Genomic DNA, 16,393 nt, shown 5'->3' with positions numbered 1-16,393 from the left:
GCAGGGGATCCTGCAAGCTACAAAACTAACCAGGCAGGCAAGATGCACACACAGCAATGGTGGCACATAGGTTATGGGGACAATCAACTGCTCTCTGATTAGATATGAGGCCTGCTCAGTGGGAAGGAATTCATGCCTAGTACTGAGAACCAAGTCAGAAGCCTAGGGCTTACAAAGTCATAGACTTTTAGAGGGAAGCTTCCACTTTGGCTAAAAGAAGAGGTTATGCCTGTCAAAATGTCTTCTAGGGCTATAGAAATAGCTTAGCAGTTAAGGCGCTTGCCTGCAAAGCCTAAGGACCCAAGTCTGATTCCCTAGGACCTATGTAAACCAGATATACAAGGGGATTCACACATCTGGAGTTCATTTGCAGTCCTGGCATGCCCATTCTCCCTCCCTTTCTCTCTCTACCTGCCTATTTCTCTCTCTCTAATATAAATAAATAAAATACAATATTTTATAAAATTATTTTTAAAGTCTTCTAAATGTCTATGTTTATCCTCTTTGATTCATGCTGCTTCCACTCTTGGCTAGAGGACCTGCTTTTTATAGATGACAGCAAATACCCAAAACCCATCAGAATGCCAAGAAAGCAACTGTCTATGACAAGACGAGTCTGCCAGGGCCCAGGAGGCATTACAGAGGAAACAGTGGATTAAATATGAGTGCCTCTCTCAGCTAGCCTGACAACCTTCTCCAAGGGGATGGCAGTAGACTCTGAGGAGACTCAAATCTCATCAAAGCATAAAATTAATGGCTGCTGAGAGCTCAATACTGAAGGAGACTTCTAACACGCCTTCTAAGGCTCAGGGAACATTGCAGAAGAGTTGATAGAAAGAACCCAAGAGCCACAGGATGGGAGGAGGTACACTGAGGCATTGTCCTCTCCATAGAGACTGACTGGTATATCCATGACCCCACAGTGATTACCATAACCCCAGTGAGGAGCCCCTCAGTGGCATGGAAGCAGGGAGAAAGGAACCATCAGAGTATAACCTGAAGGAATATGACCAATGTGTAGCATGATCACTTATTAAAGTTCTCAATAAAAATCAATACTTTTTAAAAAACAAGATAAAAAGAAACACACTATTTTGTATAATTACTAAAATAATAATAAAACACATATAAGCAAAATCCCAAACATTTCAGAATATACCAAAATGTCAACTGTAAGAGCAAAGTGATTATGAATTTATATATGCTAGCGTGAAAATCTAAACTTTGTGCAAGGGCTGGAGGGATGGCTTAGTGGATAAGGCCCATTCTTTCTCTCTGTCTCTCTTCTCTCTATCTCTGATTGAAAATTAATAAATAAAAATATTTTTAAAAATTCTTAGTGATGCCAACATGATAAATTTATAATAGAGAGTAAGGTGATGCCATGAGCCAGGAGAGAGAGGATGCAGACCTTCAATGGTGGTGACTATATTCTGACACTCCAACTGGGCAGTGGATATAATATGATGGTTATACACACATACATCTTATACACACACACACACACACACACACACACATACATACATACATACATCACATACACATCTTGTAAGTAAATAAACTACTCTTTCTATTATTTCTTTGGTACCAGAACTGAGATCAGTATGGCAGAGTAGGTAGAACCAAGATTTCGGTTAGAAAGTGGTTCTGGTTGCAAGACAGTACCCAACCATCTGCGATAGACCAGAATTTATATGCAGCCTTTTAAATAGATGTGAATATCCACCACCTTTTTATTTAGTAACAGCTAAGTGCTGGCAACAGAGAAACCAGCCATATCACTGGTGTTCTGGAAGTTTCTCTCTAAGCCTTCACCATTATTAAAACTCAGAATAGCACTTTACTTATAAAAGAAGGAAAGTGAAGAGCCAGGAGTATCTTTTTTAGGAAACAATTTAAAAAATATTTACCATCAAATCAAACGTGGCTGGGAATGCAGTTCAGTTGTTAGGATACTTTCCTAGCATGCAGGAATCCTGAACTCCGTCCTCAGCACCTTGTAAAATTTGGATGTGGTGGTACATACCTATTGTCCTAGTACTCAGGCTGTAGAATAGGAAGAGCTCAAAGTTATCCTCAGCTACATACAATATCTGAAGCTAGCCTGGGCTATTTGAGGCCCTATCTTAAAAATAACAGCAGGGCTGGAGAGATGGGTCAGTGATTAAGGCTCTTTCCTGCAAAACCTAACGACCTGGGTTTGATTCCCCAGTACCGGTGTAAAGCCAGATGCACAGTGTAGCATCTGGAGTTAATGTGCAGTGGCTGGAGACGGTGGCCTGCCCATTCTCTCTCTTTCTGTCTTTCTATCCCTTTCTGCTTACAAATAAATAATTTTTTTTTTTTTTTGGTTTTTCGAGGTAGGGTCTCACACTAGTCCAGGCTGACCTGGAATTCACTCTGTCATCTCAGGGTGGCCTTGAACTCACAGTAATCCTCCTACCTCTGCCTCCCAAGTGCTGGGATTAAAGGCGTGTGCCACCATGCCCGGCCAAATAAATAATTTTTATTTATTTACTTATTGGTTTTTTGAGGTAGGGTCTCACTCTAGCCCAGGCTGACCTGGAATTCACTATGTAGTCTCAGGGTGGCCTTGAACTCATGGTGATCCTTCTACCTCTGCTTCCCGAGTGCTGGGATTAAAAGCGTGCGCCACCACACCCAGCACCAATAAATAAAAATATATTTCTAAAACCCACAACAGTAAAATAAATTAAATGTAATGTCATGTCAGATTATTTTAAGAATTCTTTTTTTTAAAATGCACTGTAGGGCTGGAGAGATGGCTTAGCGGTTAAGCGCTTGCCTGTGAAGCCTAAGGACCCCGGTTCGAGGCTCGGTTCCCCAGGTCCCACGTTAGCCAGATGCACAAGGGGGCGCACGCGTCTGGAGTTCGTTTTCAGAGGCTGGAAGCCCTGGCGCGCCCATTCTCTCTCTCTCCCTCTATCTGTCTTTCTCTCTGTGTCTGTCGCTCTCAAATAAATAAATAAAAAATTTAAAATGCACTGTAGACATGTAATGATATTTTTATAATTAAGAAAACAATAAAATTTTGGTTCTGTGTAGAACAGTGATATGGCTTCATACTGAATAGATTTTCGTACAATTATCATTCTGAGGAAGTGAAGGCTACCAGCTGTCAGGTAGGTTTTGGTGTTTTCAGTGTCACACAATTCTCAGGGGTCTGACTAGAAGACCTTCACAATCGAGGGGTCTGTGATCACCCAGGCACCCTGCTCCATCAGGATGTTTGTGGAGTCCAACCTCACCTCAGTCACCAGCAAATCTCATCAGCTGAACTCCATGTGTAATGTCCCTGTGATAACAGTGGGCACCAATAAGGCTTGAGGACACCTTGGACTGGACCCAAGAGCAGAAAGTCAAGGCTAACCCGAGACAACACTCCCATCAACCTTGTCAGTGAGGTGCTTCTTAAGAGGCCAGACCACTCAGACCTCAGCTGCAGATAAAGAAACAAAAGGATTTGACTTTAATTTACAAGCTAGCACCTTTAACCTCACCAGCTTTGAGCTATAATTAAAAAGAATACTAACGTTTCATCAGTGAAGGGCAGTTGTTTGCAAAGCCTGTCAGCCTGGATTCGATTTCCAAGCCTGGCACAAGCATCCAGTGTTCATTTGCACTAGCAAGAGCCTCTGGCAGACCCATATGCAGAAAGGTATGTGCAAATGATAAAAAAACAAAATAAATATTATTTATTATTATAGAGAGAATGGTTGTGCCAGGGTCTCTAGCCACTGCAAGTGATGCATGTACCACCTTGTGCATCTAGCTTATGTGGGTACTGGTGAATCAAACATGGATCCTTAGGTTTTGCAGGTAAGTGCCTTAACCACTAAGCCATCTCTCCAGCCCCTGAAAATTATTCTTTTTAAGTTCCCATCATCACATATTACCCACTGTACCTATAGGTCACAGACATTAAAGAGCAGAAGTGAAACCCACTATGACTTGAAGAATGAAATGGCCCTGTAATGGGAAGACCTTTGCTCACAGCTGGAAGCTCAGACATTGTAATCGGGTGAGGACTTGACTGGGGTGAGGTGAGGACAGAATAGAAGACAGACAGCAAGAACTCATTCTAGCATGTGAAATGAGTTCCAATTAAAGAGGGACAGAAACCCAGAAGTACTTTTTGTTAACTGAAATAAAATCTCAAGATTTATCTAATGCTAATTGGATTATGTGGATAGTGATTACAGAATTATCCAAAATAACAAAAAATTTGGAAAATGAATAACATTGATCCTGTGAATATGGTATAACAGAAAGCCACTGCTTTTGATTATTATTCTACTTCTTAAAGAGACTCTAATGCCGTAGTATGGTTCCTGCCCCATAGGTCAGTCAGAAGTAATAGGGACAACATTTGCTTTATTACCAGCTCATGGTTTATGAAGGATAATCCTCTACTATAAGTTATGGATTTTTTTCCAGTTCTATCAAAATTCTTAACCAAAACATCTTTTGATTCTTATATAGAACAAATGATCCTCTCAAATATATGACTCTTCAATAAAACTTAAAAGTAAGCCATCATATAAAAGACAGTTAACACAATAAATAAGGTGCTCTGTGCAAGCTGTCCAAGATTTCTCTTCCCTGAAGGAAAACCAGCTGAGGCTTAATGCATGCCATTAGTAACTCTTAATTCAAAAGCTGATTTTTGTCGCTTGAAAGGCCAAGGTTAGTCAGCAGACTCCCAGTCCCAAGGCAAGCAGACACTGAGCTAATTATGAAAGATGACTCTCTTGGCTATCCCAGATGCACCACAAAACCCAACAAAGTCCCTTATGCATGCCCTTGGGGACTAGAAGCTGTTTCCCAGCTTACTGTAACAATATTATCCCATTAGTTAGAAGAAAACAGTCCAATGGAGTCTCATAAAAAGTACTGCTTGCTTAAACCTTGCCTATATTCTCATAAAAGAAATCTTTTTATACATTATTACCTGACAAGCAATATTTTTAAAGTAATACTTAAATTAAACAGCTGTTAAAGTTGCACCACGAAGCCATAGATGGTTATAAGAAAATTTCAGTGCCAGGAGTGTAATACCGTCCAGTGAGTTGTTGGTCAGAGAGCCCTCTGATGACCCCCAAACAATGCAGGTTATAGACAGGTTCTTGGTTGCTCTCCAGAACTAGTTGGCAAGACATTATTGCAGAAGACATCACATGCTTGCACTGTAGGTTGTTAAGAAATCAAGCTGGAGCTGAGCTGGAAGTCTGCTCCCTATTGATTAGCTATCAGGATTCTGGACAGAGCTATACAGCCTGCTGGGGTAGAAAACTCATCAGTGTCCTTAACCAGCAGTGGACCATGCAAGCTACACAGCTGACCAGACAGGCAAAATGTGCCAGTTGGTGCAATGATGGCAGGTTATATAACGGGGGAAACCAACTGCTCTCTGATTGCATTTGTGGCCTTCTCATTGGGAAGAAATTCATGCCTGGTACTGAAAATCTAATCAAAAGCCTATGGCTGATAGCTGGATGTGGTGGTGCACGCCTTTAATCCCAGCACTCTTGAGGCAGAGATAGAAGGATCACCATGAGTTCAAGGCCACCCTGAAACTACATAGTGAATTCCAGGTCAGCCTAGGCTAGAGTGAGACCCTACCTCAAACGAACAGATAAACAAACAAACAAATAAAAAAGCCTATGGCTGGGGAAGTCATAAGCCAGATGGGGAAAACTACTACTGGTAGCTAGCTCAATGGATATATTATGCCCACCAAACTGCTGTCTAAAAATGTACATTTGTGTTTATATATTAATGCTACTTTCACTACTGGTAAGAGAAATTTTTCAGATAGCAGTGACCATTGGTGAGTCTCAAAACTCATCAAAGTGCTGAGAAAAAGTGACAGTGGAGTGTTAAGTAGTCAATGAGACATTTCTATTACACCCATCAAGGCTCAGGACCATTACAGAAGAGGTGGTAGAGAGACTGTAAGAGTCAAAGGAAAGGGTAGAATGCTTCCTGTCTTCTAGACACAAAGTGGTTATAACATTTGTGATATAATAGTGGATGAAGCCTAAAATAAAAGGTTAAAAAATGATGACATAATAATAGAACAGGGACTAACCAGAAAGAAGAAAGGGTTCGTTGAAGGCAGTTAGGGGGAGGAAGGCAATTATGATCATGTAACATTGGGTATATGTGTGGAAGTTGTCAATAATAAGTTAAAAAGACTAAATATTAAAGCCTTCATGATTTTTTCTTTCAATGTTAAAAATATATATATATGTAAAATTTGCAAGCAGAGACAGAGAAAAGAGAAGGGGGGAGGGGAAGGGAGGAGAAAATGGCACACCAGGCCCTCCAGTTACTGCAGATGAACTCCAGACTCATGTGACACTGTGCATCTGACTTTACATGGGTACAGGGGAATCAAACCAGGGTCTGTTGGCTTTGCAGATAAGTGCTCTAACTGCTGAGCATCTCTCCAGCCTTTATATTTCAATTTATATCAATAGTTTACTAAGGTAAATAACATATACTTTCAAGTAATTCAACAACAAAAGGATAAAAGCTGCCTGTTGTAACATGCAAATGCATTGTATTTGTTATTTTTGTTTTTGTCACCAAAGTGAAAAATTCATGAATATAGGTATATATGTATATTATCTATACATTGGAAAGAAAAACTGACATTTAGTTAGGTTAAAATTTAAAAATGTTTCTTCCAAATAGCCTTCAGAGTTTTATGAGCTAAAAAGGTTGATGCCAACTGTTCTTATAAACGTCACAATTATTTATCTTTTTTTTTTTACATATCACATTTAATAATAAAACATCTAGTTGCTTAATACATGTTTTTGAGATTACAATTTAATTTTCAAAACCAAACAAGTAAGTATTAAATATATCACTTTATAGCAAAGGACATTTAAGTGGATTGCACAAGCAGCAGGCAGACTTGTGTTATAAGAGGAGAAAGAAGACAATTATAATTAAGCCCAGAACTTAAAAGACAGTATTCAGACAGTTCTGCTTAACTGAGGCCTAATTTTATAAAGAGCTAAGTCACTAAGTACTAGATTTTTATAAAAATAGAATTACCTGTATCAGCTGGTACCCCCTGCTTTGATAATTTGTGATCGATATCTAGTAATTTCCCAAACCATTAATGTAGCTTTCAGATGCTGTGTAGGTTACATTTTCTTATAAATAAACTGAGGCCCTGTAACACTCAAACATGTCAAGGTAAAACTTGGTCCTAGAGCTTTGTCCATGAATGTAGCGAGTATTTAGTGAGAACCTGCCTTCCCCTTGCCTCCAGAGCTCACTACTGAAAAGGCAGCTGCTCAAGCCCCAGCTCTGAGTCATGAGCCTTTAATTCATCCTTCAAGACAGCAGAGATCAAGGTATTCTCTGTATGGACAAATCTTTCTTCAGACCTTCATCAAGGGTATTTCTGAAGTGTTTACATTCATATAATATAGGCTCCTCTCTGTCATCTGGAACTTAAGTCTATGTCATGTATTTTGTCTTCCCTTTCGGTTTTCTACAACCTATTCTTTTAGGTTTGTCCAGACTTTGGACTTCCTGCAGCTCGGTGCTGTTCCTTGTCACTGCTGTCCTTTGCTTTCTTGTCCTGGTTGGGCCATCTGGGCTTTCCCACCTTCCCTCCCAGGCTCCTTATCCACAAGATGACGAGCAGTGACGCTGCCTTAAAGGCCGGGTCTTCAGCGAGTTCTGCTCATCAGCACGTCCAGTCAGTGCTGCTTTGCTCAAAGCCACGCGTACACTTCAGGTCTCCTCTGCAACAACGTTCTTTCTGAATGCTGTTCAAAAATATCCTCAACAAATGGTTTCTTGAGGATTTCTGTCATGTAAGTTGGTATTAAAAGAATACATAACTCAACAAAAGATGTTTCTACTTTTCTCAATTCAATTATAAACACTGAATTTTGCAAGATCGCAGTTAAAATACTTATAGATACAATGGATAGATCTAAAAATTCACATTTTGGCTTCATGATGAGAAATTAAAATTTATAGGATATATTAAGGTTGAAACTTAAAAAACTAATATTTTTCACTGAAATGTCTATTAACATCATCAGACTATACAGTAATCAAACTACAAGTTTGCAAGTAAGATAATATCAAGTCAATTGTCATCCATGACCCATAATCCTTTTATATTTTAACTCAAATACAAGTGTGACAGTGAACTTTAACTTTCAAAATGTTCTGGCTAAGAATTATTAGCCAAGTCAGATAATCGATTTACCACAAGTGGACTCTCAATTGTTATGAGGTAGCAGTCATCAATTGTACCACCTTCTCTGGAGGTCATGCCCTCCATTCATAATGCTTCCCATTTCATATGGAAAGTATAAACAACAAGGGACAGAAGAGCCACCGTTCATTGTTTCTTTGATTCTTGTTATTTTCATAGTATCTTAAATACCTGATTTAAATTTCACAGCAACAACAAACATCAATATTTATTCTGGTTGGTCACTGTGCTCCAAGTTGCATGTATTAATGACTTCCAACACAGTCTCTAGGAATAATTCGTAGTTCTGAACCGTGCTTTAGAAAAACATTTCGAGCAGTCTGAGCCGGATTTATTCCTATTCCATCATTGGTAGCAATTGCACTTGTTGCTGCAGGAACTTTAAATTCTTCTGCTGCAAACTTTAAGACTGCTGTGAAAGGTGTACTTTCAGGAACACTGAGTACTTTGTAGGGCAGCCGCGGGTCCGACGTGAGCGTGATCTTAAAGGACACCTTCGACATGGTGGAGCCGCACCGACGCCCCGCAGCCCGGGTCTGGAGCCGACACAATTATTTATCTTTACAAAACATAGAAACATGTTTTACATGATTTCTTCCTGTAGCTTTCATCTTTAAAATGAAACAAAAAAAATCAAAAGGAGATGAATTTTCTAATTAGTAAGTATAAAACTCAATGTTTCTGAGAATAGAAAATAATTAATTTTAAAGTAACTAAGAGTAAATTAACACCTGAGCATTAAGAACTGAAAAGATTAAAGGTTAAAGGAATATATAAAAAGAATTTAGGGACCTCAGTTGGACCTTCATCCATAAACAACTACCCAAATTGTGATTTCCAGGTAATGGAGATCAGGCATCGGGGAAGTGTTAGAGAAGAGAGGCTCCGGACTGGAGATGACTTCCAGGCTGCCACAGGGGGCTGAAGCCCAAACCAAGCCCAGCAGTTCTGCACACCCGAAAGGGCAAAGGTCAGAATTTGAAGTTGTTGAAGACCCTGAATCCTGGCTGGCTGAGGGCAGAGAACTGCTGGAGTGTGGGGAAGGCACAGGCAGAGGTCTAAACACAAGCTCCCCTTGAATCGTTTGCGGGGGGTCCAGCTGTGTTTGTGCAGACAGACACGCAAAGGCACTGGAGGCCTGCTGCTACCGGGACGACAGCCAGCCAGACACCCAGATCAAGACTCGGGAGTGCTTGCTCAATCCACTGGTAAAGCAGGCCTTAGAAACACCTAACTGCAAAAGGTTGGCACTGTCCACGCCCCAGGAACACTATGCCTTAAAGAATGGACTACAGCTGAGAGGAAGACGGTGACTATACATAGCCACCTCTCGAGATCGACAGGGACAGAATTTGATAATCTGTCAGATTGTAGAGTTCAGAGAACAGCTTAGGCCTCTGTATTAGTTACATTTCTCATTGCTTCAACGAATACCTCACCCTGACAAGAGCAACTATGTTTTTTCTAATTTGGTAACATTTATTTATTTATTTTAACGATGTTTCCTTCATTAGTTACATAAACAGTGTGTAAACAGAACATGCTGGTACTATCCTTACCCTCGTCCCTGTCCTCCTGCCTCCGAAGGGACCCTCCTCAAGGAAGAAAGGGTTTCTTCCCACTTCGTCATGGCTATTGTCTGTCATGGTAGGGGAGGCATGGTGGGTGGCAGCAACATGAAACAGCGTGTCACGTGGCACTTTGTAGGCAGGAAGCAGATAGCTATGAAAGACTGCTTGTGGGGCTGAAGATATAGCTCAGTGGTTAAAGGCACTTGCTTGCAAAGCTTGTTGGCTTGGCGTTCAAGTTCCTAGTACCCACGAAGAGCCAGATGCACAAAATGGTTCATGTGTCTGGAGTTCCTTCACAATGTCTTTCTCTCTTTCTATCTCTAAATACATAAATATATATTTTTTCAAGATAGGCTCTCTGTCTAGCCCAGGCTGACCTGGAATTCACTGTGTAGTCTCAGGATGTGTGCCACCACACCTGGCTACAAAGAGAATGGGCATGTCAAGACATGTAGGCATTGCAAAGGGACTCCAGATGCATGTGCCACTTTGTGCATCTGACTTTACATGGGTACTAGGGAATCGAACTTGGGTTGTTAGGCTTTGCAGGCAAGTGCCTTAACCATGAGTCATCTCTTCAGCTCCCAAAATATTTTTTAAAACTGGACAGGAGAGATGGCTCAGTGTTAAAGGTGTTTGCTTACAAAACCTGATGGCCAGCATTTGATTCTCTAGTATCCACATAAAGCCAGATGTACAAATTAGTGCATGCAACTGGAGTTTGCATGCTGTGACAGAAGGCCCTGGTAAATCCATGCTCACTCTCTGTCTGCCTCTTTTCCTCTGTCTGTCTCTCTCAAGTGAATAAACATTTTTTTTTTTCAAAAGATGCTTATGCTTAGCTAGTTTTCTCCTTTATATGCACTCCAGGAGCCCAGCCCATGGAATGGTACCTACCGCTCAGAGTTGCGGTGGCTCTTCCCCCTCAGTTAACTTGACCTAGAAGACATCTCATTGCCATGTCTAGAGATTTATTACCTAAGTGACTTTAAATCCCGTCAAATTGATAACTGAAATCAAACATCTGTGCTATAAAATATATCATTTTTAACAGTGTATAAAGAAGCAAAATGTAGGAGTGGGAATGTAGCTCAGTGATAAAACACTGGGAATATGGCTCAGTGACAAAACAGTGGGCATGTAGCTCACTGATTTAACACCTGAGTAACATTTGTGGGGCTTTGGCTTTGAACCTTTGCTCTGAAAATAAAGCATCATTGTAAGTTCAATCTGACCATGTAGAGGTTAAACTTTCTCTAAGATCAAAAATAAATATATTTTAGAGGAAGAAAAGTTTTAGTTTCTGTAACATGTTATCTGCAATTCCTAATACTCAATACTCAATCAGAATTCTCTTGTCAATGTGATGAAACATTTTACAAAATGTCTTTCCCAAAGCTGGTAATGTGCTTACAGTGCAAACACGAGACCATGGGCCCATTCTTTTTTTTCCTTTTTCTTTTTTTTGGTTTTGCAAGGTAGGGTCTCACTCTGGTCCAGGCTGACCTGGAATTAACTATGTAGTCTCAGGGTGGTCTTGAACTCATAGTGATCCTCCTACCTCTCCCTCCCGAGTGCTGGGGTTAAAGGTGTGACCACCACACCCAGCCATGGATTCATTCTTAAGAACCCACATAAGACATTCTGGGCATGGTGGTGAGTGAATGAACTTCCAGTGCTGGGGAGGTAGAGACAGGAGGCTCTCTGGGGCTTGCTGGCCAGCTGCTCTAGCCGGAGCTTCAGGTCAGTGAGAAACCCTGTCACAAAAAATCAAAGAACAGAGATGATGGCATGGCATTTCTGAGGAATTATACCCAAAGTTTTCATCTGACCTCCACAAACATATGCACATACGTGCATGCACACATGTGCAGCACTTACAGACACATGAATACACACACACACACACACACACACACACATACACACACACACAATGTCTCCTATGGTCAGGATAAAAATTAAATAGCTATATATATATATGTTGGAATTAGCATACTTCATGCAATTTTAAATAAATACATTCAACACATAAGGAAAAAATGGTCATAATAAGACAACGGGAATAATATCAGAAGAGAAATGAAAACTATATACAAAAGGAAATTCTTAAACTTAACTATGCAATTACAAAAATGAAAAATTCACTCGCTGCCAAATTCATAGCATACTAGAAGTAGAAGGAACAAAAATGGGTCAGTGTACTTAGAGAGATTATTCCACTGGAAGGATTGAGCAGTAGAAGATTGAAATAACAAAAATGAGCAATTTTAGGGATGTGTGGAACAGAATCAAATAGCCTGCCATATGTGTAATTAGAACAACAGAAGGATAAGAGTTTAAGAAATGCTGGGCAGATATTTGAAGAAATAATGGTCAAACATTTCCCAAGTTTTATTTTAAAATAACGTCCAACATATGCAAGAAAAAAAAGTCCATACCCAAGCAGGATAAACACAAAGAAAACCATCCTTAGGCATATACATGCTAAAGTAGAAACCTCAGGAAAAGATCTTGACATAATTAGGGGGAAAAAAAGTCACCTAGGGCTGGGTTTGGTGGTGCAAACCGTTAGTCCCAGAACTTGCGGGTGAGGGGGACAGACAGAGGTAGGATTGTTGTGAGTTTGAGGACTGCCTGGGACAACATAGTGAAATCTAGGTCAACCTGGGCTAGAGCAAGACCCTATCTTGGTAAACAACAAAAACAAAAACAAAAAGGCACCTAGGGAATAATCATACAAACTATAGCAGATTTCAATGCAAAGAGGAGACCAGAAAGAGGGAGGAAAGGAAGGAGAGGGCAGTAGAAGGGAAAAGTAAGAAACAATAACAGCAAAAGACAGTTATATGCCTCAAATACATCCTACATGATTCCTATCATGTAACAGTCTGAAACAGGGAGGACTGATCAGCTGTGATAAAGATTTGTAGTGACTGAGATAGGGAGATAAGGACTGACTGGAAGTATGTAAAGAAATATTTGAGCTGGAGAGATGACTTAGTGGTTAAGGCACTTGCCTGCAAAGCCAAAGGGCCCAAGTTTGATTCCCCAGGACCCCCGTAAGCCAGATGCACAAGGAGGCACATGTGTCTGGAGTTCATTTGCAGTGGTTGCATGCTCTGACACACCAATTTAGAGATTGGGTAAGCTTCCACCTGTCTTTAATGGGAGGCACAAATAAATAAATAAAAATTAAAAAAGAAACATTCTATGACTTGATTTGGTTGTTGGTTCCATGGGCCTATAAATTTGGCAAAATTTTTGGATTAATTATCCATAAATCAATCACTTTTTGCAGTGGTGGGAATTGAAGTCAGGGTCTGATGCATGCTAAGTAGTTGCTTGACAACAGGGATTCATCACTACCAACTGTATCTTTTACATGGCCATTTATTTTGTGTAAATTATTCATCAAGAAACTATTGAGGCTGGAGAGATAGCTCAGCAGTTGAGGTACCTGTCTGAGTTTGACTCCCTAGTATCCACGTAAGCCAGATGCATAAGGTAGCACATGTGTCTGTAGTTCATTTGCAGTGGCTAAAGGCCCTGGCATGCCCATTCTTCCTCTCTCTACCTATTTTCCTCACTCTCTCTCAAATAAAGAAATATAAAAATATTTTTTAAAAACTAAAACATTGAAGTATTCTAAACACAACTGAATTTTAATTAATAGAACTATTTTATTCAGAAAAACTAGTCTGATACAAAAGTAATCTAAAACTATAGGTTACACTTAAAGAAATACTAGGCAAATTTTCTTAGTCATACCTGTCTTTATATTGGCCTTCTTATATCCAAGTCTAAACAAAAAGCCTAAGGAAGAACTTAAAGGTGATATGGCATACTCAGTACTATTCCTAAATTTCAAACCCAGTCAGATAATTTCACATGTAAGATTTCAGTTTCCACTGTCTATTTAGGAGTAGTTATTTCCCCTACAAAGAGTCCAAAATAGCTCACTGTTGATAAAATGGTGAAGGAAAGAACACCTAAGGTACAGTTCCATCCTAATTTCAGGTTCAGGATTCTTTCTGATGGTTATAGATTGAGGTCAAACCAATGCTGTGTTCGATTCTTAAATCTATGCCCAAGAGTTACTGTCAGATAAAGGTCAGTCTGGAAAAAAATTGGCTCTTTTTGGGAGATCCTCTCTTCACATGGCTTGTGTCTCCCATTAAGGACAGGTGGAAGCTTACCCAATCTCTAATTTGGTTGTATGAAACTATTGCTAAGATTATACTTTGATTTTCATATATTTCCACACACAGAGAAAAACCTTGCTGTAGTGGTTTAAATGTGTGGCCCCATAGACTCAGGCTTGATTTCTGAGTCTCCAGTAGGCAGAACTCTACTGAGGAAGAGGTTGGCCACTGGGGACAGATATTGGAGTCTAGTCCTAAAACATGTTTGCAGGCAGATATTGAGTCCAGCCCTAAAGGTGTGTGGAGAGTAGTTGGACCTCTGGCTGTTCATGCTTGTTGATGCTTGCTGGCTGTTGTGGTGCCTCTCTGCTTGGATCTACAGAGGTGAGACAGCTTCTTCCTCCATTGATGGTGTTGTCCTGGAATTTATCAGCCTGAAATAAACACCCATCCTCCCATAAGCTGCTGCTGGTTGGATATTTGTCCCAGCAATGTGAAGCTGACTACAACACTTGCCTAAGAAGGAAATCTTAAGTAACATACCAATAATTTTAAAATGACACAAAAATCACAAAAGAACTATTGCATAAAAGTTATATAAACAGGGCTGGAAAGATGGCTTAGCAGTTAAGGCATTTGCCAGTGCAGCCTAAGGACCCATGTTTGACTCTCTAGGTCCCACATAAGCCAGACAGATACAGAAGGTGAAGCAAACACACATGGTTGCACATACACACAAGGCAGTGCCCACATCTGGAGTTCTACTTCAGTGGATGAAAGCCCTGGAGTGCCAATTCTCTCTCTCTCTCTCATGCATTAAAAAAAGCCAGTCTATTGGGCTTGCCTCAAAAACAGCAAAACAAACAAACTAAAAAAAACTTATATAATACATACTAGCTAATAACTGGATATAGTTATTTCAGGATTTCCAAAAGTGAACTAAATTTAAGTCATGAGTGCATTTCTTGGTTGTTTTTAACATTGTTTTTTTCATAGAGCAATCAAATCAAGCATCCATTTTTATTTAAAAAGAAGAAGGAAGTGTGGAGTCAAAGAGGTAACTAATGATGAGAAACATTTTATACCCTGCTTACAACAAGTACAAGAACATTTCAGGACTGGTTTTGTGTTCATGGTAAGTTTTTTTTTTTTTTTTTGTGGTGCCTGTGGATATTGATCCCTCAGGACAAAGATGTGGCACTTACATCCTGTAGACACATATGCTAACTTGCCCTAATGGTCTCCTGGAGCTGTGCTTCTCTCTCTTTTCCTTTCTTTGTGACCCTTTGTTATAAAAGCATCAGTAATGGAAAAAATTCAAAGGAGTATGATTTCAAGATTAAGAACAACCCCTAATCTCCTCCAAGCATTTACACAATTTATTGTCTGCATTTATATTTTGTCTTAAACATAAAACACTTATGTAACATTTGAAGATTTTAAGAAATACTCTCACATACTTTATTGTATATGATCACTAAGCAATGTTGTCAGATGCTATGATTATTCTGCTTTTTTTTCCCTACACCTGGCAAAAATTGAGGTTGAGAGGAGCTAGAGAACATCCCCAAGATAAAAAGGTACTTAGTGCCAGTGTCAAGCATAGAATGTCAAATATAGTCAGCTTCCTTATCTGTGGATTCAACCAACTATGGAGAAGAGTTAAAATGGGCCTGTGCTGATCATGTTTAGACATTTTCCTTGTCATTATTTCTTACCAGTATAAAAACTATTAGCAAAGCATTTACATTGCACTAGGTATTACAATAATCTAAAGAGAATCTAAAGTTTATGGGAGAATGTGTGCGGGTTATAAGTAAACACTAGGCCATGTTATATTACACCTAGTACAATGTAAGGTAATTAACACTAAAGTTTTGGTAACTGGGCTGGTTTAGGATCAATATTATCTGGGCATCAAGAGACTATTTTGTGTTAATTACCTTTTTGTTGCTGGCACAAAATACCTGACCAAAAAGCAGCTGATGGGAGGAAAGTATTTTGTCTTATAGTCTCCCTGGGAAGCTACATGATGGAAAGGGGGCAAGCACGGAATGAGCAGAAGCTGGACGTCACCTCTGCCACAGCAGGTAGAAAACAGAAGCAAGAGTGAGCTCAGTTCTAGCAAGCAGAAGCTGGCTATAACACCCTGAAGTCTACCCCCAACAACATACCCCCTCTAGCAAGGCTCTGCCTCCTAAATTGTTATCAGCCAGGAACCAACAATTCAAAATGCATGAGTTTATGAGGGACATTTAATTCAAACCACCACACTACTGCATAGCTAGAAGCATTTTAATGGTGATTTCATTAAAAGGGACCTCAGGGCTGAAGAGATGGATCAGTGGTTAAAGCGCTTTCCTGTGAAGCCTAAGGACCCATGTTCTACTCTCCAGATC

At 39.9% G+C, this 16,393-nt stretch overlaps 2 protein-coding genes across 2 annotated transcripts in view; both read right to left on the bottom strand.

The window, feature by feature from the left end:
- The window catches only part of Kiaa1217 (KIAA1217 ortholog), an 815,686-nt gene that overhangs the window by 607,090 nt on the left and 192,203 nt on the right, over positions 1 to 16,393 (bottom strand). The gene's annotated exons all lie outside the window — the stretch shown is intronic.
- Positions 8,404 to 16,393, bottom strand: part of LOC101604473 (ubiquitin-fold modifier 1-like) — a 200,193-nt gene continuing 192,203 nt past the window's right edge. The window contains exon 3 of the mRNA XM_045151359.1: positions 8,404 to 8,837. Coding sequence (XP_045007294.1) covers positions 8,524 to 8,781 — 258 coding nt within the window. The 5' untranslated portion in view covers positions 8,782 to 8,837 and the 3' untranslated portion in view covers positions 8,404 to 8,523. The remainder of the gene's footprint in view (positions 8,838 to 16,393) is intronic.

The sequence above is a fragment of the Jaculus jaculus genome, chromosome 5, assembly GCF_020740685.1.
Source record: "Jaculus jaculus isolate mJacJac1 chromosome 5, mJacJac1.mat.Y.cur, whole genome shotgun sequence".
Taxonomy (NCBI): Eukaryota; Metazoa; Chordata; class Mammalia; order Rodentia; family Dipodidae; genus Jaculus; species Jaculus jaculus.
The sequence above is the reverse complement of the archived record's forward strand: the minus strand, read 5'-3'. Positions and strand labels throughout refer to the sequence as shown.